The sequence below is a fragment of the Acomys minous genome (genome assembly GCF_964271855.1).
Source record: "Acomys minous genome assembly, chromosome: 4".
Taxonomy (NCBI): Eukaryota; Metazoa; Chordata; class Mammalia; order Rodentia; family Muridae; genus Acomys; species Acomys minous.
The window spans coordinates 25,506,100-25,526,674 of NC_140486.1; the positions used below are offsets into that span (position 1 = coordinate 25,506,100).

Here is a 20,575-nt window from a genome sequence, read left to right on the forward strand (position 1 = left end):
TTTATTTAATCACTTTATAGCCGGATCCTAGCCCCCTCCTTCCTCTCCTCTCAGTCCTATCCTCATTCTCCACCCCTCCCATTCCGTCCTCTCCTCCTCTCAGAAAAGGGTGGGGGGGGTCCCCAAGGGGTATCAACCCACACTAGCACCTCAAGTGGCAGCAGGTTAACGTCCAGTTCTTACCTGCTTCACTACATCCTGAGCCTGCCTGGGGAAATGTTCATGAGGGAGTATGAGCTTCAGTCTGGAAATCAGAAGCCTGCCCCTCCCCCATGGAAGGCCTTTAGCATCTGTCTTGGGGCTGGCCAGAGTCTGCTCTCTACAGCAAAAAGATGGATTTTCTCCCATTTTTTATTCCATACATGGGTCATTTTCTTCCCTTGGCTTTTGCCAAGATCTCAGTGGCTTCCAGCTTCCCTTTATCCCCAGCTTTGCTTTTTTTCTAAATTTCTATACTGCTATGTCTAGGCTCACAGACCACTGTAGCAATGATCACATACAGGCTGCCCTCTAGGATTTCTCTGTGTTTTCCACTTTCTCATATCTCATTTTCTGGGATATGAAAATTCATGTAGTATATATACACTGTCTATAAAATGTCTTTCATATACCTGCGTCCAATTGTAAGCAATCTAAGACACACACGTCTCTAACAGCAGCGCAGGATGGGTCTTACCTTTGGCCAACAGTTCAGTTAGCACCTCTCTTTATAGCTCTGCAGTGGAGTCTCACTATACGCGCATAGAACCTAGCCAATTCAGCGTTGTGTTCTTGTCAGAAAAAGAAAGAGCAATTGAACAGTGGAGCCCCTCCCACCTGCCGTGGAGCCCCTCCCACCTGCCGTGGAGCCCCTCCCACCTGCCTTTCTGATCGGTGCCCTCCAGAGACAGGAAGTGAATCTGTTGCTGTCACAGTAGGTTTCAGTTCTTAAGGACCCGCCCCAGATGAGCAATTTTCTAGGAAACCATCATTTACTGTTTAAAAGCAAACATTTTAGATATATAGCATCTTGAGCTGACAATTTCCCCTAAGTCCTCACTTTAGGAAATGCGTCTCTCCTAAGCTAGGGGAAGTAGCTCTGTGGACAGTTGGAGAGACAGTGCGATGCTATCCCTGGCAGTTTGAGCTTATGGAACTTTCATCTCACATTTTCTTCTGGGTTCTTTGCCTCAAAACTACATAGGCTTTTCGTCTGTTATTCCATAAAAATAATCAGAAATTGGAGACTGGAAAGGGCTGATAAACAAATAAGGCAAAGTTGGGAGCCACTGGACACCTTGAAGTATAAAAACAAACAAACACAATTTACATTGGGATAAAATGCTAAATTGATAAAATTTTAAAAAGCAGTTATTGGAGGTTTTATTATCAACTTTATAACTTTCTAGAAAAAAAATCCTCACAATTGCATGAACTTAGCTAGACCATATTACACTGGTATATTTTAGGAGAAGGTCATGTCCAAACACAGAGTGATATTGTGAACTGGCCCGTAGCCTCCTGGGCAGATGCACTAATTCTTGCCACCTGGATCCCTTGGCCTTTTGTTCCTTCCATGGATATAAAATTGGAAATAAACTTGCCTGCACAGTAAACTCTATGCGAGCAATTGCTGGATGGTGCCAACCTCTGGGTCTTCAATATCTCTGAGAGAGAGAGAGTGCCTGGCTGAGAAGGAGCCCTCCACAAAGACTGCCCCAGTACGAGAATCACTAATCTTCTAACGTCTGTCTCTCTGGACCTAATTTCGGATGGTGATTTAGGAAGGAAGGAAAGACACCAGGTAATATCTGCTGGGTCACTTGGTGTCAAATGTGCTCCACTTTGCACATCGCCCTGCTCTTACCTGTCCAGTGAAATGCAGCATAGGTGAAAAATCGATGCTGTGGTGAGAAGGACATCCAGAGAGGTCCGGACCAGGCAGAACATCTCCCCATAAATCCAGATGTCTTGGACCAGCTCAATGGCACCAAAGGGCATCACCAGCACCGAAACCAGCAGATCGGCAAAGGCAAGAGACACAATGAAATAATTGGTTTTTATTTTCCTGTGAGTGAAAAGGTATAAGCAAGGTGGCAGGGGAAGGATGTGGGGGGAAAGGTGGGAAAAAAGAGCGAGGGGAGAGTTGGAGAGTGGAAGGAAGGTAAGAAGGGAGGTAGAAAAGGAAAGAAAGGCACACATTAAACAATGCGCAAGACTCAGTTTCCCTTCCTGCACCACAGCTGAGGGGATGATCTGTGATCTAGCCTCTTCTGATTTCCTCAAACCCACATCTTCCCCAAAGTCCTCTTTCCCTCTCTCTTCTGTCCCTTCCGGCCTGACCAGAGGCCACCTGTGTACAGAGAACCATTCTTAGGTTTCATACAGTTTCACTGCCTCCCACCTACATATATATATATATGAAGGTGTTGTGTGTGTGTGTGTGTGTGTGTGTGTGTGTGTGTGTGTGTGTGTGTGTATACAAGGTTTCTCTGTATAGCCTTGGCTCTCCTGGACTCGATTTATAGACTAGGTTGGCCTTGAACTCACAGCAATCCTCCTGCCTCTGCCTCCCAAGTGCTGGGATTAAAGGGGTGTGCCACCACCGCTCAGCCCACCTACTCTTCTAGCCACTGCCCACCCTGTCTTTGGTGCTAGCTTAGGCACTCCCAGGGAGGCCTCTCAAGATGCTGCCCTCTCAGTGTCAAGATGAACCATTTTCAGCTGTTAGGTGACCTCTTGTGTACCTGTGACCCCAGGTACAACTCTGCTTTTTTTATTTCTCTGGTTCAGGGAATGTCCTGTTTAGAGATGGCTACCTCTGCCTCATTTTTTCTTTCATGGTCAGTGCTACTTAGGCCAGGCCATGCACTGGAAATACCATGGTGAACTTTAGCAAACTTCAGTGGCCAGGGTTCAATTCAGACCAATTAGACAAAAACCTTGGGTTGATAAGAACCTCCTCCACTGAATATTGCTATATCAGATACAGGCTGGCCAATTAAAATTTGATTTTTAACAATGGATATTTTTAAAATATAAATATCTCCACAACATTGCACAGGTTACACTGATACCATACAGAAGCATTTTGAAAACTATTTCAGATGATTGTAATTGTAGCTACAGTTGAGGCTTGTGCAGTACAAAATGTGGTGGATCCAGTGTTTATTCCCTAAATCAATCACTGGCTATCCATTACCTGAACCATTGACACCAGTAATATAGATATATAGAGATATAATTAATATATTTATATTTATATATATTATATATATATATTAGTTACCCATTCATCCCCTGAACCATTAATAGCAGGAGGATATATATATATATATATATATATATATATATATATATATATATATATATATATATATATCCTCTACATACATATATATTCTAATACATATTTTTCCAAACAGGATGAAGCACTCTAAGGTGCTCTTATAGTTATGTTCATGTTGCAGTTATAGGATTATATGTGATCCATTTTCTATTTTTAAAAAAATCTGTCCCCATGAATGTTTTCCATCATCATGATAAATTAAAATAGAAATTACTCAGAGCCAACTATACGAGATGATCTCTCTGACAGCCATGTTTCCTAAGAGGTCCCCTTGCACTGCTCACCTGAGCTGCCTGTCCCTGCACACAGCCACCATGACCAGCAGGTTGCCAAGGATAGCCATCAGGATAACCACTGAGAGGAAAGTTAACAGCACGACCTTCTCCACGGACCCGAATCCCTCGTTGGAACTGGAAGTCATGGGAACACAAAACACAAAGATGTGAAGGAGCAGCAGAGAGGCTGGAGAGGCAGTTCATTTGCTCTCCTTAATCTTCAGGAAGGTCACTTCACCATCAATCAGCACCAGCAACATGTATCATGCAGCTAAACTTGCTAACATGGCCTTCCCCAGACGGCTGGAAAATATGAGAGGAGGATTGGGAAGGTGAATCTCTAGCCCTGACTGCAGGGTTTTATTAGTTTTGTTTCTTTCCTTCAGAGACTCATCATGTCTAGTACTCGGATATTTACTTGGCTGACGTCTGTTTCGCACACCTAACTGTAGGCTCAGTTTTCTTAACAAATGTATTTTATTACAAACTTATTAACTGGGAGTACCTCACTTATAACCTGACTAACCTAAACAATAAGAAAAGATTAAAGAATACAATAACGAAACCATAAGGATATCAGTTCCAAGGAATGATTCTCCTGGCATAATCAGCAGGATTTCTTCTACTGGAACCTGGAACCTCAGCAGGAGCCTGGAGCCCCAAAGCCTTCCCTCCAATGGTTTTCTCCAGGAGCATCTTGAAGTGGAGCAATGAACAGCCAAAACTATTGAAGTCTCCAAAGGCCCCCTCTCTTGTTTTTGGCTCACTTATATTATCTCCTCTCAGAGTCTGTTCACGTATCTTTTCAGCTGGCAACAATCAAGCTCCCGCACAAGGTGGCCTGCCTTCTAGTGGATTAACATCACCTGTTCTCTCACAAGACCGTTCCCCATCCCACACTTGGGATCATAACAAAAACAGGTTTCTCTCTCCTTCATATGACCCATCTACAATGCAAGTGCACAAGCACCTCAGCTGTGTTAGTCATTGATGGTGTCAGATGCGTCATTCTCATCTATCATTTGAAGGAGAGGGTGTGGAGCCAAGGTCTGTATGAACACAGGGGCTGCTGTTTGCAGTATCCCAGTCCAGCCTGAGCAAAAGCTGTGGTTTATAGGTGAGCTGTGTAGGGAAGGGAGGCCATACTCCAAAGGGGTTCTTGTGACAATTCACAGATGCTCTCAGGTTCTGTGAAGCCCACAGGACCAGAGGCTCTGACCTCAGCACGGTGGTTGTTTCCCTGACATGTTACGCCACATTGACACTCCTGTTGTCAATCTTGCCCCCTGATTAGACTCTACAATTTTTTTTTTGCCAGTGTAAGCTCAGGATTTTGTTTTACTAACTTGAAGTGAGTGCCCCCTTACAATAAAAGCACAATATTTGCAGGTTATTCAGAAGCTTCAGGAAACAGTTATGCTCATAATATCACAAGAAAGGGGTTTTAAACTGTTGCACATGAACTGTGCATTTCAGCACAGAAAACTGGGGGAGCAAACTGTTGGGACACTTTAGTGTGTGTTTGGTTTGGGAAAGGACAGTTCTACCCTTAACAACACACGGAACACGAGGTCTTAACAACCAAGAACCTCCCATCTTGCTGTTCTTCTTGAACTGAAAAATCAAAAAGGTCATTGAACTCCTAACATCCAGAATTGTCTCAGTTTTACACTTTACCCTGTTGACAATTTCTTCCTTTAGGCAAGCACAGAAGAAAGTGTGTCAAATAGGAACAAGAAACAGCGATCCTTAGCAGGCTGGGGAGTGTGAGCCTCCTCCACTGTCCTGAGAAGTCTTTACATTGGTTGACGTGTTTAGGGCTAGAGGTCATATAAAAAGGATTGTCCGTCTAAATCGTGCTTCTACATCTATGCTCCATCCTTCAGGAGTACAGCCCTGGATAGGACACATTTCATTCAATAAAAACTCAGTGGTCTGTTCACCAAAAACTGCTTTTGTCTTGAAGCCATATGTATTGGTGCAAAGCCCAACAAAGAAGGCAACAGTAGTTGCTTTTTCTTGTACTCTTTTGAGGTTCCAATTGAGAGATACAGAGAGCCCCCTGAGTCTTGTTCCTCCTCCAGGACTCTGTATTTTATGACCACTCCTTCTTTTTTTTAAAGCTTACTAAGTTTATATGTATAAGTGCTTTCTCTGTGTGAGTGTGCATGTGCGTGCGTGTGTGTGTGTGTGTGTGTGTGTGTGTGTGTGTGTGTGTGTGTCTTCTACCCATATTGTTAATCAGATCACCTGGAACTGAAGTTATAGATGATTGTGAGCTGGCCTGTGAATGCTGGAGACCAAGCTGTGGTCCTCTGGAAGAACAAAGAGTGTTCTTATCCACTGCGTCATCTCCAGGGTGGATGGCCATTCATTACAGGATGTGATTCTCATGTTTGGACTGCTTCTTGTCATCTTGTCTGCTTAAGTTCAACTCTTAGGTAATGCGCAGTAGCCAACAGACATCTCTCATCTTCATTGTGTTGACTTCTTGAAATAACTTTTAAAATTATTTTGTAAATCACCCCCACAGACTGTCTTTGGTTATATTTTCAGTGTATTTTCCACTGTGTTTCAGTCTATAGTATGTATGGTGTGTGGGCCCAATGAGTACTTGCTAGTTTGCTGCTTGAGTGACGAGTGTAATGCTCCACAAAGAGAGGTATATTCTTCACTGTATTTCTAAGTATTCTTTGAAAATATACAGGAGATTTTACATAAAGGAGGAAAAATCCAGGGATAAGATTTTTTTTAGAATTTAATTTTTAACTATCAAAACACATATTACAGTTGAAATATGAGTAGATTAAGATATTTATTCACTCAACTCTTAAACAGGCTTAGTATATCTCTAAGAAAAATAGATATAAGAGTAAACAGCTACATATGAAACTATGTAATGTTATCTCTAAAAAGAGTAGGGAGATCAGGACTGTCTGTAGGGGTTAGAAGGCTGCCATCTTTGTGTTTGGAGAGCAATGTGCATATATGCACATGTGTGTGGAGGTGTACTCTCCTATGTGGGTATATGTGGAAGCCAGAGTTGTTTTTCCATATTTTTGTTTGTTTGTTTATACATACACACACACCTATACCTGCTTTTGTACACACACACACACACACACACACACACACACACACACACACACACACACTTTAAGATGCTAGTGGTGTTGCCACACCCAGAAAACTGAAGTAATTGGTCTTGTCTGCCATTTGAATATCAGAACTTTTGAAGCTCCCAAGACATTCTGATCTGTAACAAAGGCTTAGTCTCACTGGGAAAGAATGCTAAGTATTAGATAAGAATGGGGCTGAAGAGATGGCTCAGCGGTTAAGAGCACTGTCTGCTCTTCCAGAGGTCTTGAGTTCAATTCCCAGCAACCACATGGTGGCTCACAACCATCTATGATGTGTTCTGATTCCCTCTTCTGGCCTGCAGGTGTACATGCAGACAGAGCATTGTATACATAATAAATAAATAAATAAATCTTTTAAAAAAATAAAAGAGCAGAAGAGAGGTTCATTTATTAAAAAAAAAAAAAAAAAAGAACCTCTCCTTTCTGGAAAGATACTGCAATGGTTTCCTAGAATTGTTCCGATTTTTTTTTACATGAAAACTATTTAAGAACACCTGGCTCTACAAACAGACTAACTCACAGTTGTTAGAATAACTATAATCAAAGAAGAACACAATAAACAAAACTAAGTGTTATCTTGAATGTAAGGAACTTGGAATCTATGTGTATCTCTGGTTGAAATATAGAAAGGTTGGTGTGTTCTCAGAATGACCATATGAAACCAGAAATTCAATTCTAAATATATATCCCAAAGAATTGATGTCAGAGATAAAACCAGATTATTTTATACCAATATTCTTAACAGCATTACTCATAAGAGCCTACAGACATGATCTAGTGGCTTATAGGCATGAACAGACAGCAAATAATCAGAATGCAATAGATATATAAGCATATATATGTCTTATAATATTATTTTGCCATAAAAGGCATAAAGGTGTGACAGATGCTTCAATTTTTATATACCCTGAAGATATCATACTACATGAAATGCACCAGAAATGAAAGGACAAATACATGATTCTGTTTATATTAGAATCACAGACTAGACACATTCACAAGGAAAGAAAGTAGATTAATAACTCCCCAGGCTTGGGGGTGCACGAGAGGGAGGAATTATTACTTAATAGGTGTAGACCTATCCTTTGGGATTCTGGAAAGAATGTGGAAATGGTGTTGGTGGTAATAATTTCACACCCTTGCAGATGTGCTTCTTATCACTGAAATGTGCGATTAAAGTCATTATTTAATATATTACTGGCCAATTGTCCACTTGTGTTTTTATAATTAAAAAAAGAACATGTGGATGAGCACACAGCAGGATGCTACTGTACAAGCCTTCTGTGTTACTGGCCAGTTGGGCTGGGAAACTTTAGGCCCCTTTCTTACCTACAACAGGTGATATGAATATACCATTAGCAGGTGCATTCTGTATGTAGCTCACATTCCCTATTAGTACCACTTTCCCTTAGCTGAAACAAGTCTGGAGTGTCTGTGCTGAGCACTTCTGGCTATACACAACATAATATACACTTAAAGAGTGTGGGTCAGAGGCTCAATGTCAGGTTCATCTGTGGCATGCCAATTAGGAGCTGGAAGAGGAGAAACATTAAACTGAGAGTGATAGGCACAGCTTACCCATAGAGAGAACTTTTATAATTAGGCAGAAATAAGTATAAATTCAAGTAGCAATAATTAAAATAAATTAGGAGCCACTTTCTCAAAATCTGATAGATCCTTGGGTTGCCTCTGACACCTCTAGGAATATCCACAAGAGCAGTTAGTTTTCTCCACAGAGCAGCCATCTACATTCAATGGGTTCTTTGACAGCTCTTCCTATGAGAAAGCTCTCTTTCATTTCTTTTTAAGTGCTCTTTTGACCCATTAGCAAATTCTATCAACTCCCTGGCCATGTTTAACATTTTCTTTGTTCTTAGTTAAAGAACAAAAAACAAAGACTATACCTGGGCTGTCTATATAGGTTAGTTTAAATAAAAGCAAATATCAAAGGACAACATTAATACAAATAATTGTTATAAATAACAGAAGCCTGTCCATATGCTAGCATAAGGTATGTATTATGCTATAGATGGTGTTTGCTTTTACATGGACCTTATTAATAATAAGCTATGTGACTTTAAAACATTCCCTTATTTCCTCTGACCCTCAGTTCCTTTATGGATCACCTGAGGAAACTAGATCAAATGTCTCAGTATCCATCAAATAGACATGAGTGGCCATTGCATGCCAAGTGCTGTGCTGGACCTGGACAAAGTCCTTCTTTTCAATGAATTGACACTATGGCAGAGACAGAGAAGACAGAAGTGGACAGTCAAGAACAAATGCAGTGTGGTCAGTACTTCAAGGTGGCCTCTCATGTGTGTTATCACAGAGTATTCTTATTAAATACAAATTCTGTTATTTTAAAATCTCTGGTGAAGCAAAGGATTCTGGCCTCTTAAATGCTTAAAGGGACAAGGATGCTGTTTCTGAGTCATACTCTCTGTCATTTTGTGGATGAAGGTGTGTGTGTGTGTGTGTGTGTGTGTGTGTGTGTATGCACAAAAAGCTGGAGGCTGACCTCAGATGTCTTCCTCAATCACTTCTCCACCTTGTGTTTTGAAACAGGTTCTCTGCCTAAACTCGGAGCTTCAGATACCTTAGCGTGCTGCAAAGCCCAGGTACCTTCCTGTATCTGCTTCACCCATGCTGGGACTGCAGGTGCTTTGCACTATGTCTGCCATTTCAATGCAGATGCTGGGGACTGGATTTAGATCCCCAGGAGTCATCTCCCCAGCCTTCTGAACTGAACCTGACTTACAGAACTCTAAAGGGCATAAACATGAAGGTTTGGTATAGAACAATTAAATGAGAGGAAAATGTTAGGTAGTCCAGGAACGCTGCAGATGATATGCAGGTGACCTTTGCAGAAGATTCCAACGTAGAGGAAACAGAGGAGTAAAGCTTAGGTGCAGATGCCTTTGATAGGAAATACTTCTTGCATTCTCACTCAGAGAGGAGAGCACCTAAAATGAGATCACCCAGAAATAAGGAGTGGCCTCTGAGGGCCGCTCTTCTGTAGTGAGAGGCTAACAGCTTACTGGAAGATACCAACGTGGAGGAGCAGAACAATGTCATGTGGAAATGAATGTGAGAACAAATCTATAAAGCTACCAGGCGGGTCTCGAAGACTCACACAAAGGGCACAGTGCTTGGAGTAGAATGTGAGCTAAGATGAGAGAAGTGATTTCTCATTTGGAGGCAGGAGAGGTGGTCTTCCCCATAGAAGAGGGCACCAACTGGTTGTCTGGTGTCAAATGGTCTGCCCAACAAAAACTTTACCTACAAGTGACATCATACAAACTGAGAAGATCATATTTAGGAATAATGAGTGTGTGTGTGTGAGTGTGTGTGTGTGTGTGTGTGTGTGTGTATGTGTGTACAACAACTATCAATTAAGGAAGAGTCTATGAATTTGAAAGAGAGTGTGAAGGGCTATATGGGAAGATTTGGAAGGAGGAAAGGGGAGAATTGCTGTAATTATATTATAATTTCAATAATAAAAAGTTTTTAAATTGATAGATTCAAAGAAGACAGTGCTTGCTAAAAAGAGGGGTAGCGTTCAAATATATGCTATTTAATATTCAATTGCAAAAAGAATAATAGCATGGATGGTAAGAAGTAAAAATTAATCTAATCTATATTTCTATTTTGCATAAGTGTGAAATAACCTGTAAAAGCTTTGAGTGTATATCTTAAATAGGCAGGTACCTACAGCTACAACTGAGAAGGGATATCCAGGCAGGAAATGCACATGATATTTGCCTTGGGGAGGAATATAAGCATTCAAGAAGGGGGTCAGAGTCCTGGCTTAAACATGCTGTAGAGATGGTAGCAGCTGAAGATACTGACAAAGAAAGTCAAAACCGTCCTCAGAGCACCAGAGAAGTGTGGCATCATAGAAGAAAGAAGAAAAACTTCTTGATAGCGTCCTGAGTTACTGTGGAAAGGAAAACAGCAAGGCGAGATGTGACTGATACTGGGATGGGGGAGGGAGAGGTAAATAGAAAGGTAGAAAGTGGGGACAATGGTCACATATAAGGCAGTTTGGGGTAAAAGTAAATTAAAAGATGTGGGGGAAACCAGCAATCAGGTCATCTAAGAGAGTCCCAGGCTGATGCACTGAAACCTTAGAAACCAGGCTAGTCTGTGTTCCTTGAAAAAAAAACTTACAAATAGAATATGTGAAACAGAAAAGAGAAAAGTAGAGCACAATAACACTGGGATAAAATCGAGAATGGTTCAGGCAAGATAACAGTAATTCTTTATATACTTACAAACTGACCATCACCATATAATTATGTTGGTAAGAGAACTTCATCTCTGGACTAAGATCTTTGCCAAACGAAGGGCCTACTATCCCACATGTTAGGATTTCCATATACAGAGGTAACATTTTTGAAAACGCACAGTGTGAATCCACAGAGAACCTATACAGCTTCTTTCTTCACCCATCTCCACCTCACAATATTGGAGCACTCACATGAGAACAAAGAAAACAGCACTTTGTTCTTTTACCAGTCAACAGCCAACCAAAGAATATAAAATTAGAAGATGGTGGACAACACAGTCGTGAACTCAAGGAAGCTGGGTAGCAGGTAAGTGATGGCCAAAACTCTTGTCCACTAATGAAGTAAAAGGAGAAACAATAACAGAACAGGAAAAAAACAGAGTCCATGCAATCCACAGTCGCATGTTCTAGAGTGCTTCAGGTAAGAGGGGGTCACCAGAGAGCCATGTTTAAGAGAGAGCCTCAGAAAACAAGTGCCACAGTCTCAGTAACAGATACTTTAAAGAGAATAGGTGAGAAAGGAGGACCAAGTTTGCATGTAACTACAGCAAAGAGAGGTGAGACCAGCACAAAACTTTTGTCTTAGCACACAACTAGGGCAGCAGTGAGATGCTGTTTTTTAAAGACTCATATTGAATTGGCAACTTAACAGTCACAGACCCTCTGATAAACTGAGCTCTTAGAAAACTCAAAGCAAGTGTCATAAGGCCCTATGCTGTGAGGTGGCAAGAATACCTCTACACAGTAGGGGAGAAAACTGTATCAGTACCCAGAGAGAGCATTCTGTGAGATGGAAACCTGGTCAGAGATAGAGTCTACAAGGGAAATGCACACAAATCCCTATTGCCATGCTCAATATTGGAAAGAACGGCCACTGAGTGGATCAAACAGTTACAAGTGGACTCCTGAAGGACTACCCAGGTGTGTGACCAGAATCTGTGACCTGACCCATGAAGGACAGCTAGCAGATGAGACCAGTAGCTGTGGCACAATCACAACCTTGCAAAAGGACCACCCAGAGTCAACTACAGCATTCCCAACCTGGTCACAGACGGACCCACCAAAGTGTAACCATCTGTGTCCCAGTTCGGAAAGGATAATCCACTGACAGGAACAGTATTGTGTGACCTGACTTCACAAAGGACTGTTCAGACGTGTGACAGCCATCTGAGATCCCGGGAAGGAATATTGATATAGTTGTGGCTGCAGTCAGTAATTAGGATGTATTCAGATTTTATACCCTGTCTAGACCTCTCCCCTTCACAATGATCACCCCTGCTTTTAATACCCTATGTCAATTTAGCAGGCTGATTCTAATTCCATCAAAATCTCCCCCTCCCTCCCTCCTTCCCTCCCTCCCTCTCCATCCTCCCACTGTGCTTTTCCCCTCTATTCCTATTTGAAAAGTTTTTCCAAATGACATATGCCAGCCTGATTTTCTTGGTTTCAATGTGTCAGCCTACAGAGACTGGGACTCTCTTAGATGATCTGATTGCTTTCCTTTACCTTTCTTCTCATTCCACTTTTAGCCAAGACTGCCTCATCGCCAACCATTGCCCCCACTGTCACACCTTTCTATTTACTTTTCCCTCCATTGACCCAAAAGTAACCACATCTTACTCTGCTGCTTTTCTGCCCACCCATGCCCACACTAAGAAATCTCTAAGCATATGCCACCCTATCAGTATTCCTTTGACTGTGTATTATCTATCATTGCATGCTCATAGTGGGCCTACACTTTGATAGTCATTACTTTTTCAGAGTGTATTCTGTTTCCAGGGAGTTTCTGGGAGACTGATCCTGATGCCCCAAGACCATTCAAGCAGAGAAAACTACAACTTAACCCACTAAAACTTAGTCTTTCTTGAACATCGAGATCCGAAAGCATAAGGATAGGTTGCAAAGTGGCTCTGTGGGTAGAGGCCCTTTCTGCCAAACCTGGCACCCTCAGACCCACAGGACCTTTATGGAAGAGAACTGACTTCCACAAGTTGTCTAAGAAAATAAAAACTAAATCAAACAAGAAAGTCAGTACAGAAATTGATAAAAATAATACTGGGGACAAAACCTGAAATTATAGAAATGGAAAAATTTAGTAAACTAAACACAGAGCTCTATGAAAAGTTTCACCAACAAAATGGAAGAAATAATATCTAGGCTTATAGACAAGGTAATAGGATTGGAACATTCAAAGAATGACAAAGACAAATTAATAAGGTATAGCCAGAACATTCAAGATCTATGGGACAATAAAATTTAATTCTAGAGTCATAGATAATATTTTCAACAAAATCACATCAGTGAAATTTCAAAATCTATGGAAAGATATACCCATACAAGGGCAAGATATTTAGAACATCAAATGTATAAAACACCTTGTCAGTTTGTGATCAAAATACTAAATATACAGAGCAAAGATAGTATACTGAAAGTTTTAAGTAAGAAACAAATCACATATAAAGACAAGGCTATGCAAAAAATAGTAGAATTTATTGCCATATTTTTCCCCTTTGTTTTTAAAAATATTTTATTTTATTCTCTCCTTTATTAATTTATTCTTGTTACATCTCAATGGTTATCCCATCCCTTGTATCCTCCCATTCTTCCCTCCCTCCCATTTCCCCCTTATTCCCCTCCCCTATGACTGTTCCTGAGGGGGATTACCTCCCCCTGTATATGTTCATAGGGTATCAAGTCTCTTCTTGGTAACCTGCTGTCCTTCCTCTGAGTGCCACTAGGTCTCCCCCTCCAGGGGACATGGTCAAAGGTGAGGCACCAGAGTATGTGATCTACTGTGGAGAGTGTTCTGTCCATTGTCTAGATCTGGGTAGGGGTTTAAGGTTTACCGCCTGTATTGTCCTTGGCTGGTGCCTTAGTTTGAGTGGGACCCCTGTGCCCAAATCTGCCTATCATAATGTTCTACTTGTAGGCTTCTAGGACCCTCTGGATCCTTCTACTTTGCCATTCTCCCATGCTTCTCTCATCTAGAGTCCCACTAGAATGTCCTCCCCTCTGTCTCAGTTTCCTGGTAAGTGAAGGCTTTCGTGGGACATGCCCCTTGGGCTAATATGCAGATATAAGTGAGTATATACCATTTGAGTCTTTCTGCTTCTGGGTTAACTCACTCATTATGATCATTTCTAGCTCAATCCATTTATCCACAAATTTCGGGAATTCCTTGAGAAACTAAGACCATTAATATTTGGAATTAGGGCTGGCTGGTGTATATTAATTCCTGTCATTTAGTAGTCTTTGATGTTTAACAATTTCTCATTTGTTTAACTTCAAATAAATAACTTAATGATTATTGCAGGGACTTGAAAGAAACAAATTTTAACTCACTACATGTAAGGCTGTAGAAAGGAAACTTCAGTATTAAAAGGCTAATTGCTTCTAAGAAGACACAGGAATAAATATTCCCAGGACAATAAATCATACCAAAACAAGCAAACAAATAAAAAATAACAGGAGTCAATAAATACTGATCATCAATAGACAGAAAAGCTCCAAGTTAATAAAATCATAGATGAAAATAGGCATCACATGATGCTAATGACATTTATAAGATCATTAGAACATATTTTAAAGACTTATGTTCTACTAATTTGCAAAAATCTAAAAAAAAAGGGATGAATTTCTAGATGTATATGACCTATCACAAGATTTGACCTTCACTCTTTATATTCAAGTGCTCAAGGATTAATATGATTAATACTGGGGAAATAGGTATCCTATTCAAAGCACTGAAAGTTTAAAACACAGAAGAAAAAATTCAAGAAGACACCAGGAGATGTATAGATCTCCCATGTTCATGGATTAGAAGAACATTGTCAAAATGGCTAATCTACCAAAGACAATCTACACATTCAATGCAATCCCCATCAGAAATGCAGTGCCATCTTTTACAGAAATAGAAAAAATTCTTGAAACTCATATGATGTGATTCTTTGAGGAATGTTACCTTACTTTGAGATCTATCTGAGTTTTTAGCCACTGAATATTAATTAAACAGTGTATTTTGTCATTTAAACAAGAATTTTAGCTAACCAAATAATAATATAGTATAAAGTTTGTATCTTTAAAATAAATTTTGGGAATTTCTGGGAATACTGATTTTATTATCCCTGAATCTCAAAGAGTAATATCCCAAGGAGTTTGAAAGTACTAACAAACTGTCCTTTTTTTTTTAAAACTTGGTATTATAGTTATAAAATGTATCATTGTTGCTGAATGGACATACTTTGTTTTAATTTTTATATCATATTCAAGCACAAAATGTCTGAAATAGCCACAATAATATGGAGTAAAAAATACTACTGTACATATTACCATAGAAGATTTGAAATTATATCACAGACTCATCGCAACAAAAATAGCCTGGTAGTAGCACAAAACAGATATGTAGATAAGAAAGAAAGAATAAAGAACCTGGGTAAAAACCCATGAAGCTACGCCTACCGATTTCTGGCAAAGATATAATAATGTACATGGAAAAAAAGATAGCCACCTCAACAAATAGAGTTGGGAAGACTGGATGTGTATATCCAGAAGAATGAAACTAGATTCTTCTCTCGACTCTCTACAAAAATTGCCAAGTGTTTAAAAGACCCTAACGTAGATTCTAGAACACTAAAGCTGTCAGAGGACAAGCTGGGGCAGACAGTTCAAGACGTAGCCATAGACATCCTGAACAGGACTCCAGCTCTGAATAAAACAATAACAATTGACAAATGACCTAATGAAATTGGAAAGTTTTTGTGCAGCTTACAAAATGGGGAGAAGATATTCCCAAAGGTACAATATTGGCACATATCTTGAAGGTAGCCAACAGCTGTCTGATTAGATCAAAGGCCCCTCAATAGAAACCGTGCACGGTATTGTACATAGACAAGGAGCCACTAGGGATTTACTGCTGCTTTTCCAGACTCAAAAAGAATTTCCAGTTGCATTCTTAATCTCTATCCTTAAATCCACAAGCAAATGTAGGTCTCACTTTTCATGAAAGCAGTTTGTTTTTTCAAGAGTCAGAGCACTGAAAAAGCCACGACTGCTCAGAACACACAGAACTGCCCGCGAAGTGGTCAGCCACACTGATAGGTTTACAACAAAACCAATGCACTTACAACCGAGAGAACACTGTGAGAGTGGGGCTGGCAATGTAATAGACAGAGGACCAGAGCATCTGCCACAAGACTGCTCATCTAGACATGACAGGGAGCTGCACCATGGTATCTCAACACATGATCACCTCAATAGGACACCAGCATGCATGAATGGGAAATCTCACAAGGTCCCTTCCTTCAGTGAAGAGGTACAGTCAGTTGATGGCTGCTGAGAGAAGAAAAAGAGGAACTCCTGATAGCTTGTCCAGTCCCAAACAGGCAGCCACTATAAATACATTTAATATATTTTATGTAGATTTGGTAAGAGTGTGAATACGTTGTGACTTAAATGAGTCTGCTTAATAAAACATAGATTTAAGCTTTTATCTTCACCCCTCCTTCAATAACCTTTAGATTGTTTGATTGGTTGTTTGGTTGTTTGTTTTTCTAGGCTCTAGGCTCTCTATTTATAGATCACTTTTTAAAAATAACCCTGTAATTAGAATGTTTTGACCTTTTTTCATCTCCTACTGACTGGGGATTGAATCTAAGCCAAAGCACTTTGAGTATACCTCATTAAAAAAAAATTCTCCTCCTGTCTTTGGTTTCTATGTTGTTGACTGAGTTCAAAACACAATCCTCTCTGTACTTATTTCAATAGCTTTGAAAACATAATACATATCTGCTTAATTTTGTCCTCTGCATTTTTACTTTGAAAGCATATATTGTTTTTGCAATTATGTAATGTGTCTTTATCATTTCTTATTAATAAAATCTATGACCATTGGAATATCCATAGGAGAAAGAGTTTTCATATTTATATTAGTAATATTTCTTATGTAAATTAGTTTTAAAACACCATTTTAATTAAAGTAGTGACAGAACATATGAAGGTGACAATTGTCTTACTAATAACCTAAACAATAATGTAACAGTATCTTTTAAAAGTATATTCCATTTCCTTTATACAAATGCATCTATCCCCTGAGGCTTCTGGAGAGACTGAACTTACAATGACCAACAACACATAACAATAAAATTCTGGATGAAAATCTGAAGAATCCACACCTGAATGCTTAAGACATCCCGCTTCCCTATTTTTCTCCTTCTACTTACTAACAACTCACTATTAACCTCAGAAAGACAATTAGGCTCCCCAATTATCCAAGATACCCCGCTTCAGGTAAGTACATCTGCTGTTTTCCCTCACCAGCAGTCCCCACTAGGGACACTTCGGAAGGCTCTGTTCACTTCAGGACTTTTCTGCTCCTAAGCTCATCTTTGAGTCTTTGCTAAATGCAAGGCACGCCCTTCTGGTATAGCGCTCTCAGAATGGACAGTCTCTGTGTGCTCTCAAGTATTACATCTTGGTTTATTGCCACATTCTAGATAATGTTACAGTCATTTGGAATTCTATATTTTCAGATTAGCAAGTTTCTCTAGAACGGAGGTTATCTATTATGCCTTATGTTGCTTTGTGCCGTTTCAGTAAAAGTTCAGGTCTCTTAGGTGATTTTTTTCAACAGACTGATTTTCCGCAAGATTTGTTTTAAATGAAGGAAGGAATGACGTTGTGCGTGTAGGATCATTTCATAACAGCAGGCACCATGGCAGTGCTGCTTCCAACTCAGCAGCAATCGCCTAGAGGTCTTGTTTAAAACTTGAATTTTGGGGGCCCACTCATGGTTTCCAATTGAATACACTAAGGCTAGAGGTCAGTTCTACCCAGTTCCCAGGTGATACTGATGCCACTGGCTTGTGGGATGAACCCTGAGGACCACGACTTGAACGCTTGGAAAGGATGTCACTAGTCTGAACCTGCATCTTCTCCTCAGCTGAGAACTCTGCATTTAAGCAGGTGGATCTTCACAAAGATAACTGTGTGGCACTCCATATGGGGACAATGAGGGAAGGGAAAGGTTTTTTTTTTTTATGATGGCTTACTTCATCTGCACAGTTATGCCATTTGATATCACCATGCAGCCACACGGTTCTGGTACAAGAGTCTACATTTGTCTAGTGGCAGAGCTGGGTTCTCAGCCCATGTGTCCCGACTGTAAGTTCAGTGCTGTTCCATTAACTTTGAAGCATGCTAATTTGGAACTGAGTAAATTTCCCTCAAAGAAAAGGCATGCTGAAGTTTAACTCTTTGTCTAAGAGCTTTAGAAGAAGAGGCTGATGCTGACGGCTCAACATGCTTAACAGCCAGAAAAACAAAAACAACAGCAACAGCAACAAAAAACACAACACACTGCCCATATAAAATGGCAATAAAAAGGAATAAATCCTATGGAATTTCTTTATGAAATTGAAATAATTCCCACTGATTCTGAAACAAATTGGTAGTTGGCACTCGTGTGGCGACAGTTAGGTAATTCTGAACTGAGACTACACAGGCCAGCATTCTCCTGGAAGCTCCTAACAGAGCTTTTGAAACCAAAGATCATAAATATGAGGGATGAGAAAGCTTCAAAGCTCAAAGAGGTTCTGTCTGTACAGAGCGTTTCCGAGTTAAAAGTTACAAAAGAAAAAAGAAACACAAGGGATATTGGGATCAAAGGCACTGTTCTCCCAGGCACTCGTGAGTTTTATAAGCCGACACCAAATCAGATTTGACAGGGCACTAACTACAGAGGGGAGATTCTCTCTACTGAAAAGGGTGAACTAGTGCGCATCCGCTCTTTTGGGAAACAAAATGCTTAATGATAGTGTCCATACATTAGACAATAAAAGAGGCTCTATTGCTTTTAAAACTTAGAAAGTGAGTGGCTACGGATATTTATTTGTGGATTCCATATAGAACCTCTGACTTATTTTGCCAATATTTCTATACCCACAACTGTTTGGGGAAGTGCCTACACAGTACTGATATATATCTTCCTTCGCGCTAAGTATTTCTGCAGTGTTTCACTGATGATTTCCTTTAAAGGATTTCCTTGACTGTCAGTGTGGGAGGGGGGAGAATGGGAACTGTGTGCGGCCTCTCTACTGTGGTCAATCATTTACTTCAAGAACCACTCAAGTGAAAGATTTTCCCATAGTCTGCTAATGGTCTGCTTCCAGTCTATTTAAAAGAAGGCAAAACAGAACAAAACAAACCCATGCTTAATGCTATTCTGCCTCAGGGACAGCCAAACAATAGTTTTCACTGGAACACAAACAGCATTGTTCATGGCTTCATGGATTTTTATGGTGACACTTATGATATCATTTATTGTGACTTTCATACTACACAGACAGAATCCAGTGATTGCTGTAGGAAGTTTATGATCACCTAAGTTGAAACTACCTACTCTATGGCCTTTTATGCAGAAAAGGTTGATGGCCCTTGATCTTTAGGAACTAGAGAATTTGATCACAAGAAGAATACTGATGCCATATGTGGTGATACACAGATATAATCTCAGAAGATGGAAGGTTGACACAGGAAGACCAACTTAAGTTTGAGGCCAGCTCAGGCCACAGAGTGAGTTCTAGGCCAGCCAGGGCTCCATAGGAAAGACTACATTTCAAAATACTAAACTATAAATAAAAACTTTAAAGAATATGGTGTAGAAACAATAAGGTCAGGGGAGCCAACTTAAGAGATCTTGTTTAGCCTGGGCCACTCATTTTACCTGAGTTCCCCCTGTAAGTGGAAAGCAACACCTTCCCATTGGCTGAGCCACAGACAGAGCATGGCAGCCTTCTTTCCTCCTTATTATCTACTTGGCTATCTTCTCAGTTATCAACGCCCAAGAGAAGTCTTTCTTTTGTCTCTGTGTAGATGACCATAAGCACCCATCTTCCTATCCATTCAGCCTGCCATCCCTCAGACAGATTAAGTCTAATATGGCCTCAATTTAACTCTTGCTTTTCTTGCCTCTGCTTTCCACCCAACCATATGGCAAACTTACCTTTCCAGTTCATCAGACAATGATCTGGAATAATTCTTTATAGGTCTCTCCTTCTCTAATGCTCATATATGTCAGCAAATCCATTTGACTCTGTCTTCTAGATGCTACCTTATTCTGGCCGTGTATGAGCTCCTGTTCTGATTCCAGTTCAATGGCTTCCAGCTTCAGGACTGCATGGTCTCTCCCCTTCTCAAACTAGTGACCCCATTTCCACTGCTTTCCACACACAGTACATTCATCCCTAACACTGGAAAGCTTTGCAAAACATTTAAAGTACGACATACCACTTCTGTACCTACCACCCTTGATATGCCTCATCACTCCATGGAAACCCCCAAAGCCCTAGCCATGACCTAACTGATGATCTCAGAAAGATGGCTCCTAAGGGCATTGCTGGTGGGAATGCAAACTTGTACCACCACTCTGGAAATCAATCTGGCGCTTTCATAGAAAATTGGGAATCGCTCTACCTCAAGACCCAACTATACCACTCCTCAGAATATACCCAAAGGAGGTTCTACCATACCACAAGGACACTTGCTC

At 40.4% G+C, this 20,575-nt stretch overlaps 1 protein-coding gene across 4 annotated transcripts in view; it reads right to left on the reverse strand.

Annotated features, from left to right (window-relative positions):
* HTR4 (5-hydroxytryptamine receptor 4) overlaps positions 1 to 20,575 on the reverse strand; it is a 190,779-nt gene that overhangs the window by 91,464 nt on the left and 78,740 nt on the right. For all 4 annotated transcript variants that reach the window (XM_084780325.1, XM_084780323.1, XM_084780322.1 and 1 more), the window contains exons 3-4: positions 3,613 to 3,738; positions 1,847 to 2,047 (exon numbers count right to left, since the gene is read on the reverse strand). In XM_084780325.1, the coding sequence (XP_084636451.1) occupies positions 1,847 to 2,047; positions 3,613 to 3,738 (327 nt within the window). The remainder of the gene's footprint in view (positions 1 to 1,846; positions 2,048 to 3,612; positions 3,739 to 20,575) is intronic.